Source organism: Arvicola amphibius, chromosome 3 (genome assembly GCF_903992535.2).
Source record: "Arvicola amphibius chromosome 3, mArvAmp1.2, whole genome shotgun sequence".
Classification (NCBI taxonomy): Eukaryota; Metazoa; Chordata; class Mammalia; order Rodentia; family Cricetidae; genus Arvicola; species Arvicola amphibius.
The window spans coordinates 174,455,303-174,469,143 of record NC_052049.1 but is presented as its reverse complement, the minus strand read 5'-3'; the positions used below and the strand labels follow the sequence as shown (position 1 = coordinate 174,469,143).

Sequence of the window (13,841 nt, the reverse complement as noted above, 5' to 3'; positions counted from 1 at the left end):
TGAGTGAGAGGCCGTCTGGCTGTGAGCCGGGCGGGTCCGGTGGCTCCCCTTGAGGCCCCGGGCCGATCCAGTGCGACAGCGCTTGCCGCTGGGTGGTGCCGAGGCCTGCGGTGTAGGACTCCCGGCGGGAGCTGGCCTGACAGGTCCTCCGGAGCTTGGGGCCAGGCGGAGGCGACCTGGGGAAGCATGCGCTGCCCTTGGCGTCCTTGGCCACTCAGACCTAGTCGGTTCGGTTCCGAGCCTGAATCTCTTAGCAGCGGCAAGGGAGCCCCGGGCAGGCGCAGGTTCCGCCTCTAAATCCTCTACACCTGACCCCCAGAATGAGTGTCTGAAAGGCTGGCTTCCCGTTCTTAATAACTGTGTCCAATAAGTCCTGCAACTGTTCCGACATAAGGGGGACCGGTTGTGGTATCCATCGAGGGTCTTCATAGGGAGGCACAGCAGCAGAATCACCTTCCCGAGCCTGGCGTGATGCAGGCAGGCAAGGGTTTGTGGCGGGAGCTGAGGGCCTGTTTGGGGTGCGGTAAGAGTAGGCTGCAGAAAAGAAATGGCTGGCTCAGGCAGTGACTAAAGGCCAAGCTCTGGACAGGCGCTAATAAAGTTTGTGGGCCGGTGGTGATGGCCTTGCAGTTTGCAGTCCCTTGTGGTCGCTGAACTCTTGAAACTGAAAGTTTCAGTGTTTAACTTTGTGAACTTAACCACTCTTGTCTCCTTACTACAGTGTTGTGCAGCACACCTCTAGAGTGAGGCAGGCACGGGGCGTGGGTGCAGTTTCTGGAGCAGCTGCAGCTACTTAAGGGCTAGATAGACCGTGGAAGGAAGGCCTTGATCTTGGCTAGGGTGGTGATTGCTTGGGTAGAAGGCTTAGGGGTGGGGCACAAGAAAGCTAATGAGACTGTAGATAAGAAAAAAGAGGCAACTTGGGCTAAACAAGGTGTCTCTTACATCTGCCTCTGGAGGAGTAAGAGGGACCTGTGGCCGCAGGTGGTCTATACTTGAGGGAGTATGGTATAGGGTCTTGTCTTCTGAATATGAGCCGGACTCCTTGACTAAGGTGGATATAGGAGTTTTTACCCTAGGCCATCTCACTTTGGACATGTTGATATGATTTCCCCAGAGCCAAGGCCTGGTCTCTGTTAGGTCCTACATGGGGCACTGAGACAGTGTGGGACACAGTATCCCTGGCATCAGCCTAGATCTCATCTACCAGCTGTGTGGAAAGCTGGGAGCCCGTGCTTACCCCTGCCCTAGGTTAGTATGTGTGTGAATATGTACAGTTCAGTCTCACCGGCTCCCAAGCCTTCCTACCATTGCAGGACTGAGGTCTGTGTGGGCCTTTGACTAGACTGGAGTAGACACACTCTGCATCTGGCTCAGCCTCCAGGACCACTGGCTGCCCATGAGTGATGAAGGATGGCATCCAAGGGGGCTGGCATGTCTTTTCCCCAAAAGAGCTATAGACTGACTTCAGATGCTGAGAAGTCCAGGGTCACAGGTAAGGGCTGGCAGGGAAGGGGGGTTGCTCTTTGTATTGGGGGAAGGAGAAAGAAGGGACAATGCAGCAAGGGCCCAGGTCCCCTGAAACTTGGGCCTTCTAATACACCTTGTTCCTGTGACTGGTTCTTCACCAGCACCCATGGAGCCATGCCCCCCAGTGTGGTTGCTCTGCTGACCCTTGTGGCTGGCCAAAGGCTAGCTGTCTGTGGGGACAGTAGGGACCAAGAGCTGTTCTGATCACCTGCCTCTTTCCTCTCTTCTGATCTGTGACCCAGGCATTGTGCAGGAGAAACTACTGAATGACTACCTGTACCGTATCTTTTCCTCTCCTGACCGTGGGCCCCCTGCAGCCATCAGCAGGTATGGTTGGGTGTATAGCCCCAGTCCTCTCTGTTGGGCTGGATCAGAGACTGGAAACTGTCGTTATGGGGAAGGGCAGCCTGTCTTGGGTTCTGTTCTCACTCTGCTCCCTGCTGTGAGACCTGTGCCTCCAGTCTGCTCTTTGGATTCTGTTCCTCTCTCCAGATAGAGCTAGCTCCTTCCTTCTGAGGAGGGCCCAGGGAAAGAAGGATTTGTGTGCACCAGTATCTGGCCTTATGTATATGTCTCTGTACCTCTACTCTGCCCTGGCCGTTTGTGCTTCTGCCTGAACTTAACATAATAGAAACCTCAGCTGGATACACTTAGGTTCAACCTGCATAAAAGTTACAAGTAGCAGAAACTTCAAAACAAATAGAAGTAACACCCCTGTTCTGTTGTTAGTCAGATGTAACCATTTGAATGTGCTCCCTTTCTGGTTTCTTTATCTCACAATGTACATAGTTCAGATTCTACAGAATATCAGACTTTTAAAAAAAACCTAAGCCCTTATGGAAAACAATGTTCCAGAGGGTGGTGGCTCAGGAATGTAACCCCAACATTTGGGGATGCTAAAAAGCAGGAGGACCTAAGTTGAAGACTGATCTATAAGAGGAGAGGAAACACTGTTTTTCTTATTATTGTGTAATAATTGAAACAAAGTAAACTACATACTTTTTTAAACATTCATGATGACAAGTTGCAGCTGGTGGTGGCACAAGCCTTTAGTCGGGAGGCAGAGGCAGGTGGAGCTCTGTGAATTGGAGGCCAACCTGGTCTACAAGAGCTAGTTCCAGGACAGGCTCCAAAGCTACAGAGAAACCCTGTCTTGAAAAACCAAAAAAAAAAAAAAAAAGACAAGTTGCTTTTGTTTTCATTTTTTGATACTGGTCTCTCTGTGTAAGACAGGTTGGTCTGGAACTCTCAATTTAGGCCAAGTGTCCTGGAGCTTGTGGGGGTGAGGTGGGGAAGGAGGAGGGTTCCTGCCTCTACCACCTAAGTATTCAGATTACAGTGCCCCATGCCTGTAGCACCACTAGGTCCCCTGTACCTTTTCTTTCTTTTTCTTTTTGGTGTGTGTTTGGGGGCTTGTGCTTGCCACTTTTGGAAGTCAGAGGACAATTTGGGATTGAACTCAGGCCGGTCTCAAACTCAGACCTTCCTGCCAAGTTCTGGGACTAATGGCACGGCTATGTACAATGTGTCATCTTGATCATGTCCACCCCCAACTTTCCCCTTGCACTCTTCCTGGAAAACCCCAGTTTTGTTTTTCTACTTTCCTTTTTTTTCTCTTTCCTATTTTTTTTTTTCTTTTGGAGACAGGGTTTCTCTGTGTAGCCCTGACTGTCCTGGAACTCCCTCTGTAGACCAGGCTGGCCTCGAACTCAAGATTTCCACCTGCCTCCGTCTCCCAAGTGCTGGGATTAAAGGTGTGTGCCACCACCACCCAGCAGGCTCAGCTTTTTAAAATAGCAGGGGTGTGTGTGTGTGTGTGTGTGTGTGTGTAAAACCTGTGAAACAATCACTAGCATCAAACTAATAAACATATTAATATAATAAAAATATTCACTTCTATATATGGAAATTAGCTCTTTTTTTGAGGCAGGGTCTCTCTATGTAGCTCTAGATGTCTTGGAACCCACTATGTAGACCAATCACTATGTAGACCAGGCTGGCCTTGAACTCACAGAGATCTGCCTGCTTTTGCCCAGCTTTAGAATTCTATTTTTGTCATCATGTTTATTCCATGAACATTTTCCCATATTCTGAATTGATTTTGGTGGACATCTTTTAGGGCCAGAGTCTTCTATGGCCACTCCCACTGTGCTCATTTTGAAGGTGCTTTTGCTTGTGTAAACATGCTGCGAGGGTGCCCAGGGATGGCTAAATTATTTGACCTGCAGCTACTTCTTTTTTTTTTTTTTTTAAGATAAGTGATTTTTGTGGGGCAGTGGTAGCGCACACCTTTCATTTCAGCACTTGGAAGGCAAATTCTGAGTTCGAGGCCAGCCTGGTCTACAAGATAGGTTCCAGGACAGCCAAGAAACCCTGTCCAGAGGGGGAAAAATTGATTTTGCTGCATTGCCCAGGCTGTTCCCAAATTGATAGGCTTTCTACCTTAGCTTCCAAGTGATGGGAATACAGGCACCATGCCTATACTGCAATCTCTTTTAAGACTATTGCCAGCCTAATTTATTTATGGGGTCGTGTATGTTTTTCCTGCCCTGAAGCATGGATTTCCCTACCTGTGTGTTCCCTGGACCATGTGGCTGTTCTGCTTTTCACAATCTCTACTCTTTGGGAAGCCCAGAAGACAGCCTTATTACTACTGTTCTATTTAAGTAGCAGGGTGGTCAGCAAGCTCCTGCTTCTGAAGGGCTCCTATCCGCCTTCACTCTCTATCTAATCCTGGCTTCTTCCTGGGGCCCTCTGATTCCTACTCCATGTGACCACTAGCAGATGCTACTGCTAGTGCTTTGGCCACAGGAGGCAGGGCCATCAGTCACTTGGTTGTGGAGATGTAGGATTGTAGGCTGGGACCTGGGAAATCCCAGAAAGGGCAGGCAGGGTTTACCTCAATGGAGGCTGTCTCGGCAGCTGCTCAGAGCTATGTATTGTGTGTTGTAGCCATAGGCACAGAGCATACACCTCCTAAATCGTGGGCCTGCAAGGATGGCTTTTGAGGAGACTTCCTTTAGTCTTTGGACCATTGGGCTATTCAGACATAGGGTTGCCTTCAGTCTTCCTTGTTACTGGCTAGGTTAACTGTATTGCTGGCTTCTGACCTCGGCCTAGGGTTCAGCAAGGATGAGGAGGGGCCTTTGTATATATCCACCTCCTGCAGTTTGGATTCAACCCTGAGGTACAGCAGGGAAGCGTGTGATCTGTGGACCTGGGTCAGAGCGACCTGCTGGGAGATGGTGCTTTGGCTCATCTGACCCTTCCAGAGTTTGCTGTTAGGTAAGGAAAGCAGGTACTGAGATTAGAGAAGAACAGGTGCCAGTCTGTGAACTGGATCCAGATGGGCGGCAGACCTCTGCTCTGCCAAGTCCTGCTGGTTGTTAATACACTGCCTGCTATTCTTAGAAGCTGAGCTCAGGTCAGGTCTTCCTCCTCCCCCTCAAACACCAGGGTCTTGCTGTGTGGCCCTGTCTGGTCTCAAACTTGCAATTCTCCTGACTCAGCCTTCTGAGTGCTGGAATTAAAGGTGTGTGCAAGCATGCTCAGCCTGATAGGTCCTTTGAGCTCGGGACACGTGTGCTGAGAAAATTAGGCAGCTGCCCAAACTTGCCCCGCCCTTTTAGCTGTGAAATATTGTAGGCATACGGGCCATGTATTCTGATGAACATCCAAAGACAGGAAGGTATAGGAGAGGGCCGGCCAGCCCCTCAGAGGGCGGGCCCTTTGTAATGACAGGGCATGTCTGACCAACATGTCTCCCTTGGGTGAATAGTAGGGAAGGTTGCTGCCAAAAGAACCGCAGTTTTAGGGTTAAGGACTAGATTAGATAATCCTGGTGCTGGCCCACTTGGCAGCTGGCATTCCTCCCAGCCTCATCTTCTCAGCCACAATCAACACAGATGCATCTGAGAGAATGTAGGTTAAGAGTGACTTGGGAGCACGTGCTTTCGTGGGAATCGTCACAGTGTGGCATACAGCTAATTTATTTTTCTTTTTAGTCGTGATTATTGTTGTTTGTTTACAGATAAGGGGATTACGACTTAGAGGGCTGGTGTGTGTGTGTGTGTGTGTGTGTATGCTTGCACACACATACACACACACACACTTGGAAGCACGGGAGCATGTGGGGCATGTGGAGGTCAGAGGACAAACTTCTGTGTCACTCCTTATATACTGTCCTCTTTTTGTTTGTTTTGAGGCAGGGTCTCTTACTGGCCAGGACCTTGCTAAGCGGGCTAGTTGGCTCACCAGTGAGACCCAGGGATCCATCCTCCTGTATCCTCTTCCCCAATGGCAAACAGTGCTGAAATTATACACACATGTCATGACACCCAACTTTTTTTTCTTACTTGGGTTCTTCCTCTGGTCCTTTTGGTTGCCAGACAAGTTCTTTCCTGACCATGCTATCTCCCCAGCCTGAGACTGATGAGTTCTGCTCTTTAAACAGTCCTAGGGTACGGTGCTTATAAGTTTTAGCTTAGTGGCTAATCCCATCTGTCAGCTCTTAGAGTTAGCTCCTGCCAGCTTACCAGAGTCTAGAGCCAGGGAAGCCCTTCCTCCAGAGCTTAACCAGCCACCGGACAGGGCTCAGGGTGATTGCAGTTTGACTGATCTCATCTTCTCACTCTCCAGGAAACCCCTGAACTTCCATAACCTGTCAGAGCACGTGGAACAGCTGCTCCAGGTGGACAGTGAAGACGAGGAGAGCCAGGGTACGAGGCATTCTTTGGAGTGGGTGTGCAGTTACGGTGCTGAGTCCTGGGGTTCTCTGCTGAACCCACATCTCCCGCGTCTGTGAGCGCCTGCCCTCCTGACCTCACATCTCCCTTCTCAGGACAAGCTGAGGGGCGACTTGGGCCATCTACTGTGGTCCTAGACCACACAGGAGGCTTCGAGGGGCTTCTCCTCGTGGATGATGACCTCCTGGGGGTGAGTGAGCACATGTTGTGGGCCCCTAGTTGAGCCCCAAGCTCTCCTGACGTGGCTAGCCACGAGCTAGCCATACACTCCTCTTGACACTGCTGCAGACCATGGTGTCCTCAGCCCTTAGCCTTCCTGCCACAGTCCTGGAACCTTGGTGCAGTCACTACCTCAACCCCTCTCAGCAAAGCCCTGGTTCCATCATGCCTCTGTCCCAGAAGCTCTTGACAGTCTCTCCTGTCTCAGCCAGACACAGTGCAGTGTTGGCCCTGACAAACTTGTGCCACCAATGTTAACTCAGCTGGGGACAAAAACACTACTTTTTTCTCTATCCAGGTGATTGGACACAGCAACTTTGGCACTATTCGTTCTACCACATGTGTGTACAAAGGTGAGCTCACGCTCCACCGAGGCTCGGAGAGTTGGGAGGAAACTGAGGCAAGAGGCAGTCTTCATTCACTGGGCCTACCTCTGCTCTTCCTAGGGAAGTGGGTCTACGAGGTGCTCATCTCCTCCCAGGGTCTCATGCAAATCGGCTGGTGCACCATCAACTGCCGCTTTAACCAGGAGGTACACACATGGGAAGGGCTCTCCCAGAGAGGCCTGTGTTGCAGGCATCCTCAGAGCAGGAGCAGCCCTAGACCCGCTCAGGAGCCTGATCTGGGTTGCCCACTAAAGATGGAACATGCTCCATTCTACTCGAGGGCACCTAGTATAGAACCCTTCACTTCTGGTTCCTTTGCAAACACGTCACACCAATCTCTAGAGTCATGTGGGCACTAGGTTAGTAACTGGTGGGCTCTGGCCTGCCCTTACCCATCTTCCCCAGACCTCACAAGCAGTTTCTTCCTAGGAAGGGGTTGGAGATACACATAACTCCTACGCCTATGACGGGAACCGGGTGCGCAAATGGAATGTGACCACAACAAATTATGGCAAGGTGAGGGCTGGGCTTCCGTGGATCACCAACCTCATAACCACCCCATTGCTTGTGGTCTAGAGCCACAGGCTAACCACGAAGGACTTTAGATACCAGGGAAGGGTCTGGGATTTGGAGCCCCCTGTCTCTCTGTAGTCAGTCTTCCCTGGGTGGTCCTAGGAATGCACCTGGGATGTGGATCGGGCAGGCAGCTGTGCTTCTTCGTGTCTGTAAAGCTTCCTTCTGTGGCAGGCATGGGCAGCGGGGGACATCGTGAGCTGCCTCATTGATCTGGATGATGGTACTCTATCCTTTTGCCTGTGAGTCTCCTATCTCTATAGACCTGGCCAGATTGCTCCTCTAAGGGAGCTAGGCTAAGTTCAGTAGACCAAGGGTGGGCAACCATACCCTTCCTAGCATTGGCTTACAGACCTACCCTTTCCTCCCCAGGAATGGTGTGTCGCTGGGCACCGCCTTTGAGAACCTGTCCAGGGGCCTAGGAATGGCCTACTTCCCAGCCATCAGCCTGTCATTCAAGGAGTCTGTGGCATTCAACTTCGGCAGCCGTCCTTTGCGATATCATTTTAGGAAGATGATTGTGGGTGGCTTGGCATCTAAAATAAGGGTCTCCCTACCCAGGAGCACTGTGGGCTGGGGGCAAGCCTCGTTGCTGCAATATATACACAAGAGGCAGCTTAGTTAGGTTGGTACAAGGACAAAGTCCTTTCAAGGTGGGTGCCATTAATTGTCTTCATTGAGCAGATGAAGACCGTGAAATGACAGAGGAGTTTTTACCCCTCAGAACTGCAAAGCAGACTGGGCCCCTGGTTAGGCTCTCTGTGGGAGGGAGGGAGGGGGATGTGTCTGAGCCTCAGGTTGCTGGCTTAACTCTGTGGCACCTACCCAGTTGCGGGCTTCCGGCCCCTGCAGGACCCTCCATTTGCCGACCTGGTGCGGGCACAGAGATTGCTGGGCTGTTTCCAGGCAGTGCTGAGTGTGGAACTGGACCCTGTGGTGAGCCAGAGTCTGGGCTGGGGAAACAGGGGTCTTACCCCAGCCCTCCTCCCCTCATGGTCTTCTTCCCCACCTACAGGAAGGGCGGTTGGTGGAGAAGGAGAGCGCTGAGTGGCAGCTGCAAGGGCAGCCCACTGTCCTGCTTACACTGGCCCACATCTTCCATCACTTCGCACCACTTCTGGTGAGACTGCAGGGAGGGGGAGGAGAGGCATGTTAGATGTGTTCGTAGTGAATACCTGCGTCTGTTGGGGCTCATGTGGGATACAGTAGCATTAGCTGCCAGGGTTCTGTATGGCCACAGGCCTCAGATTTTAAGGACAGCATCCTGGGGAAGAAGGGTCTTGATGTCACAGGCTGAGGAAATGGTGTGACAAAGCCCTGGAGAGATTGTGGGCCAGCAGGCCAGCAGCTCCTCTTGTTCCTCAGTCAGACTCTGGAAGGAGCTCATCTCTGGTAGAATTACTTGAAAGGCTCAAGACTTGGTGTCCGAGGCCTGCTTCTTCAACATGAGCAGGGGTCTCCTGGGCAGCAAGAGGCCCAACTTTACTAGTGTCTGCCCTTTGGTGTAGCGCAAGGTTTACCTCGTGGAGGCTGTGTTCATGAGCTTCCTGCTGGGGATCATGGAGAAGGGCACGCCTGAGCAGGCACAGTCTGTAGTACACCAGATCTTGGACCTCTTGTGGCTCTTCATGGAGGTAAGACTTCTGACTCCAGGCTCAGGCCAGGCTGTCAGACTCCATCAGAGCAAGGGAGGTATGGTAGGGTCCTGGAAGAGGCCCCTGTCATGGCTGCCCTAGCATCTCTTCTCAGGACTATGAGGTACAGGATTGCCTCAAGCAGTTGATGATGTCTCTGCTGCGTCTCTACCGGTTTTCACCGATTGTCCCAGACCTGGGTCTACAGGTGGGAGCATCTGTCCCTGCCCTGAAACCCCCAAGCCTCGCTGCCGATTCTGAGCACCCCTTTCTCCACAGATCCACTACCTGCGCCTCACTATTTCCATCCTGAGACACGAGAAGTCCCGCAAGTTTCTGCTTAGTAACGTCCTGTATCCTCTCGATGCTAGGCAGACCATGTAGTACCTTCCAAGGTCAGCAGAGGGCAGTGTCCACCACTCCAGGAGTCTCTAGGAAGGTTCAGGAGACCACAGCTGAGTCCCCACAGAACCGAGAAGGCAAAAGAGAGGCCTGCAGTTGCCTGGCTGGCTGAACAGGGCTCTGCTCCACTGCAGCTGTGTGTGGAAGTGTGGGAAGGCCCCACGGCCTGCTCTCTTTAGCCTCATCTCTGTACTTTTGTCTGAGTACACAGACAAGGTCTTCTCTGAAGAGGCAGGTCTTCCTGTTTCTCCAGTGTTGTGAGCTGTTTGGGAATCCTAAGCATTGGTATCTTTCAGCCTCCAGCAAGCACAAACAGTGGGACATATGGGGCCTGAGATGGACCGGCAGGCCCATCCCATCCACCTGTTCCTTTAACAAGTTTTTATCATACCCTTGCTGGGTAGCGGGCTTGCTGATTTGATAGCCATAGATCTCTCTTGAGGTTCACAACCTAGGAGACGGTTACATGGTGAGATTGGCATTTTTGACAATAGGAGAGCTATGGTGGGTACATTAAGGTGGACTTCCAAGGTGGGCTCGTGAGGGCATATAGTAGGCTCTTTGGTGAGCCAAGTTCTTCCTTGACAGTTACCAGTTTTGACATGCTCCGGTCCGTGGTCTTCTTTTATATTAAGAGTCCCCTGCGTGTGGAGGAGGCTGGCCTGCAGGAACTCATTCCCACCACCTGGTGGCCCCATCGCTCCAGCAGGGAGGTGGGCAGACCTTGAGTGGGGTGGGAGCTGGCACAGTGAGGGCCTGCCCCAGTGTACCTGGGCTCCTGGCACCTAGTGCCTGAGACCTCTTTTGCCCTGGTTCCTGAAGTTCTCGGGGTGAGGACTTCCGTGTGAAGTAGTCATGGGTAAGTCAGCCCCCAGGAAACCCCCGCTCTCTTCTGTCCTCTGTTCCTGCCCAGGGCAGAGACAGTAAGGAGGCAGAGGAAGAGACCACTGAGGAGCGGCAAAGGAGGCGAGCCTATGAGCGAGGCTGCCAAAGACTCAAGAAGCGCATTGAAGGTCAGCCCTGGCCTCAGGCCTTAGGTAGGGGTGGGAGCAGTTGGTGGTGGCTGTACTAGTAGACGTGGGGAACCCTGGAGATGTGGGGAACCCTGGTGCTGGAGGCCTGACACAAGATTCTGCCTGCTCCCTTTCCTGGGAGCCTGAGGCTGTCTTTCCTGCCCCGTCCCAGTGGTGGAAGGACTACAGGTCCAGATCCTGAAGCTGTTGTTGGACAATAAGGATGACAATGGGGTAAGTGACCCGAGACTCCTGTGTGAATCCCCGGCTAGGAGGGATGTTGTTTCGGGCCCCGAGCCCTAGAGCAGGGGCTGGCTTGTGTTCCTATGGTCGGGCTCTGGGTAAGGTAACTGTTCAGCTCAGCATAGCCTCATTTTCCCATTCCTTGAAGGGCGAAGCTTCTAGGTACATTTTTCTGACAAAATTCCGGAAGTTTCTGCAGGAGAATGCCAGTGGCCGGGGGGTAGGTATCCTCCAGGACGGCCATTGTGGGCTCCTGGCTGTGTTGCAAGGGCTGCAATCTGGGCATCTGGTGCTTCTGACCTGTCTCACATGCGTTGTTTTTGCCGGCTTTTCCTCCTGGGATCCTGGCTCACAGCCTTGGATGAGGAATAAGCTGGACTCTGGCCTGGCACCAATGTATGTTTTCTGTCATCTGCCCCCAGAACATGCCCACGCTCTGCCCCCCTGAGTACATGGTCTGCTTCTTACACCGGCTTGTATCTGCCCTGCGCTTCTATTGGGACGAATACAAAGTTTCCAACCCCCGTGCTGCCTTCAGTGAGGGTAAGTGATGCCAGATCCCAGGTTGGCAGAGCTGGATTGAGCCACGTCTGTGGTAGCTGCTGGTGGTGGTGGAGAGAGCTGAGCTGGATGTGAAGATTACTGGGCCTTTGCCCAGCTAAGTCCATTTCTGGAGCCCCACACTCTGGGACCTTTAGGCCTATGTTGACTGGTTGCTTCCACAGGCTCCTCCTGCCCATGACAGGCATTATTCCTTAGTGCTGGTACCTAGATCTCTGTGAAGCTTTTTGTGAAGATGCCTCGGATGGGTCCTGGGGCTCCTGCATCTGGACAGAGTCCCCAGGGGTCAATAGGAGATTTAGGCACTCTGGGTTGGGGATATTCCATAGAGTTTGTCCTTCTGTTCTCTTGAGTAACCAACTGCCAAGAATTCTCCCCCTACCCCAAGTCCTACAGCTGTTGGCTAACCTAAAACAGCAAAGAGTTAGAGAGACAAGGAGCCCTGGGCTCTGGCTCTGCTGTCTGCCTGGGCCGATGGATGACCAGGGTCAGACGGTTCTGCAGAGTTCCACTGAGCCCTGACGGCTGACCCTGCACCCCTGACTCCCCGCATCCCTGACTCCCCGCACCCCTGACTCCCCGCACCCCTGACTCCCTGCAGAGGCTTATGTCCCACCGCAGATCTTCTACAACGGCAAGGTGGATTACTTTGACCTTCAGCGCCTTGGGGGCCTCCTCTCACACCTTCGAAAGACCCTAAAAGGTGAGTGGAGGTTGTGGCCCTGGCTGCCTCTGAGCCTGCACTGCTGTGGGTGCTGAGCCACTCTTGTCCACTAGAGGGTGCCCAAGTCTTTCTTACCTGTTTAGTTAGGGCTTACTGACCTGCTAGGCTGCATTTGACCTCCAGCTTAGCTTAGCTTAGCTGGCTAAGCTGTGCCTTCCTTGGGCACTAGAGATAGGCCAGGAATGCACTAATGAAATAGGGCCAGATGGCCGGGCAGTGGTGGCACAGGCCTTTAATTCCAGCACTTGGGAGGCAGAGACAGGCAGATCTCTGTGAGTTTGAGGCCAGCCTGATCTATAGAGTGAGGTCCAGGACAGCCAGAGAGCTATTACACAGAGAAACCCTGTCTGGGGGCGGGGGAAGGACCAGATATATTGACACAGGATTCAGTAGCCTGGTAAGGGGTGTGTCAGTGCTGTCTGAGCTGCTTTCATTGGTAAGTACAAGTCACTATGGTACAAAGGGCCTTTGGCACTGTGAACCCAAGGGCAAGAATATCAAAATGAGCAGAATGTGGTGTCACACACTGTAAAATAACAGCACTCAGGAGGGTAGAGGCAGGTAGATCTCTGTGAGTTCCAGGCCAGCCATGGCTATGTACTGAGACCTTCCTTTAAAAAACAACAAACAGGGCCCTGGTACAGCAGGCTCAGCAGTTATGAGCACTTATTACTTTTGTTGAGGGCCTGTGATTGAGTGCTGGTATCCACAGGACAGCTCACAAGAGTCTGTAACTCCAGTTCCAGGGAATCCAGGACATCTCTATGAATACCAGGCTTACACATGGTACATGTACAAAACCACTCATACAAGTAAAAATAAATCTAAAAACATTATATTAAAAATAAGCAACAACACTGGACATGGTGGCACATACCTTTAATCCCAGCACTTGGGAGGTAGGGGCAGGTGGATCTCTGTGAGTCTGAGGCCAGCCTGGTCTACAGAGCAAGTTCCAAAACAGCCAGGGCTACACAGAGAAACCCTGTCTTGAGAAACAAAAGCAAAACAAAAAAGTAACAATGAAAGTCAGAAGCAGCCCAGTATGGCCTGCAGACTCTTGCTGGGGATTCCAGTCTGAGGCTTTTACAAGCCACACAGAAGGCACAAAATCTCCACAGACAGCTTTGGAAGGCCTGGGAGAGGCTAGGAACTGAAGTTAGGTCTACATTATGAGACACTCCCTCTGGAATGGACTGCAGGGGGACCTTTACCCACTTGTGAAGCAGGCACCATAGAGCAATGAGTAACCTTGGTCGTGCTAGATGCTCTGCAGCTGGGTGTCATCAGAGCAAGGTGCTGCGGAGGGACCCTGAGATATCAAGTCCAGGGCACTGGAGAGACCTGCAAACCCGGCGAGAAGCAAACCCTAAGCTGGAGATGTGCGTGGACTGTCTGTGCAAAGCGGGGCATGCCTGTGTGGGTTATATGGAGTAGTCTTACAGGAAACTAGAGACCCACAGGAATGCCAGGGTAAGGGGTGTCTCCTGCTGCTGGTTGCAGCTAGAGGGACCCCTGTGCTGTAGAGAGAAGGCTGGGCTGGAGTACGAGGGACAGTGGGGAGTAGGCTGTGCACACTCCCCACCCCAAGCCTGCCAGTGCTGTCACCGCTCAGAGCAGTTCTGTCGACGGTCCCTCTCCTATAGCTGGCCTAAGCCTCCCATCCTGCATGTCTCCCAGATGACCTTGCTTCCAAAGCCAATATTGTGATTGATCCCCTGGAGCTCCAGGCAGCTACCATGGATGACCTGGATGAGGATGAAGAGCCAGCCTCAACGGCAGCCCAGGTGAGGCAGTAGGGGCAGCCAGAA

General features: G+C 52.3%; 1 protein-coding gene across 9 annotated transcripts in view; it reads left to right on the top strand.

Moving 5' to 3' along the window:
• Rnf123 (ring finger protein 123) overlaps positions 1–13,841 on the top strand; it is a 29,470-nt gene that overhangs the window by 455 nt on the left and 15,174 nt on the right. For 3 of the 9 annotated variants that reach the window (XM_038322825.2, XM_038322824.2, XM_038322823.2), the window contains exons 2-22: positions 1,317–1,495; positions 1,773–1,857; positions 6,169–6,248; positions 6,371–6,465; positions 6,793–6,847; positions 6,941–7,026; positions 7,310–7,396; positions 7,628–7,695; positions 7,826–7,951; positions 8,275–8,389; positions 8,469–8,573; positions 8,962–9,087; positions 9,203–9,295; positions 9,367–9,440; positions 10,085–10,202; positions 10,403–10,502; positions 10,675–10,736; positions 10,894–10,965; positions 11,168–11,288; positions 11,908–12,009; positions 13,711–13,817. In XM_038322825.2, coding sequence (XP_038178753.1) covers positions 1,414–1,495; positions 1,773–1,857; positions 6,169–6,248; positions 6,371–6,465; positions 6,793–6,847; positions 6,941–7,026; positions 7,310–7,396; positions 7,628–7,695; positions 7,826–7,951; positions 8,275–8,389; positions 8,469–8,573; positions 8,962–9,087; positions 9,203–9,295; positions 9,367–9,440; positions 10,085–10,202; positions 10,403–10,502; positions 10,675–10,736; positions 10,894–10,965; positions 11,168–11,288; positions 11,908–12,009; positions 13,711–13,817 — 1,959 coding nt within the window. In that variant the 5' untranslated portion in view covers positions 1,317–1,413. Of the gene's footprint in view, positions 1–5; positions 1,496–1,772; positions 1,858–6,168; positions 6,249–6,370; positions 6,466–6,792; positions 6,848–6,940; positions 7,027–7,309; positions 7,397–7,627; positions 7,696–7,825; positions 7,952–8,274; positions 8,390–8,468; positions 8,574–8,961; positions 9,088–9,202; positions 9,296–9,366; positions 9,441–10,084; positions 10,203–10,402; positions 10,503–10,674; positions 10,737–10,893; positions 10,966–11,167; positions 11,289–11,907; positions 12,010–13,710; positions 13,818–13,841 lie in introns of those variants that run through there. The other 6 variants (XM_038322831.2, XM_038322829.2, XM_038322830.2 and 3 more) reach the window with 5 other exon arrangements.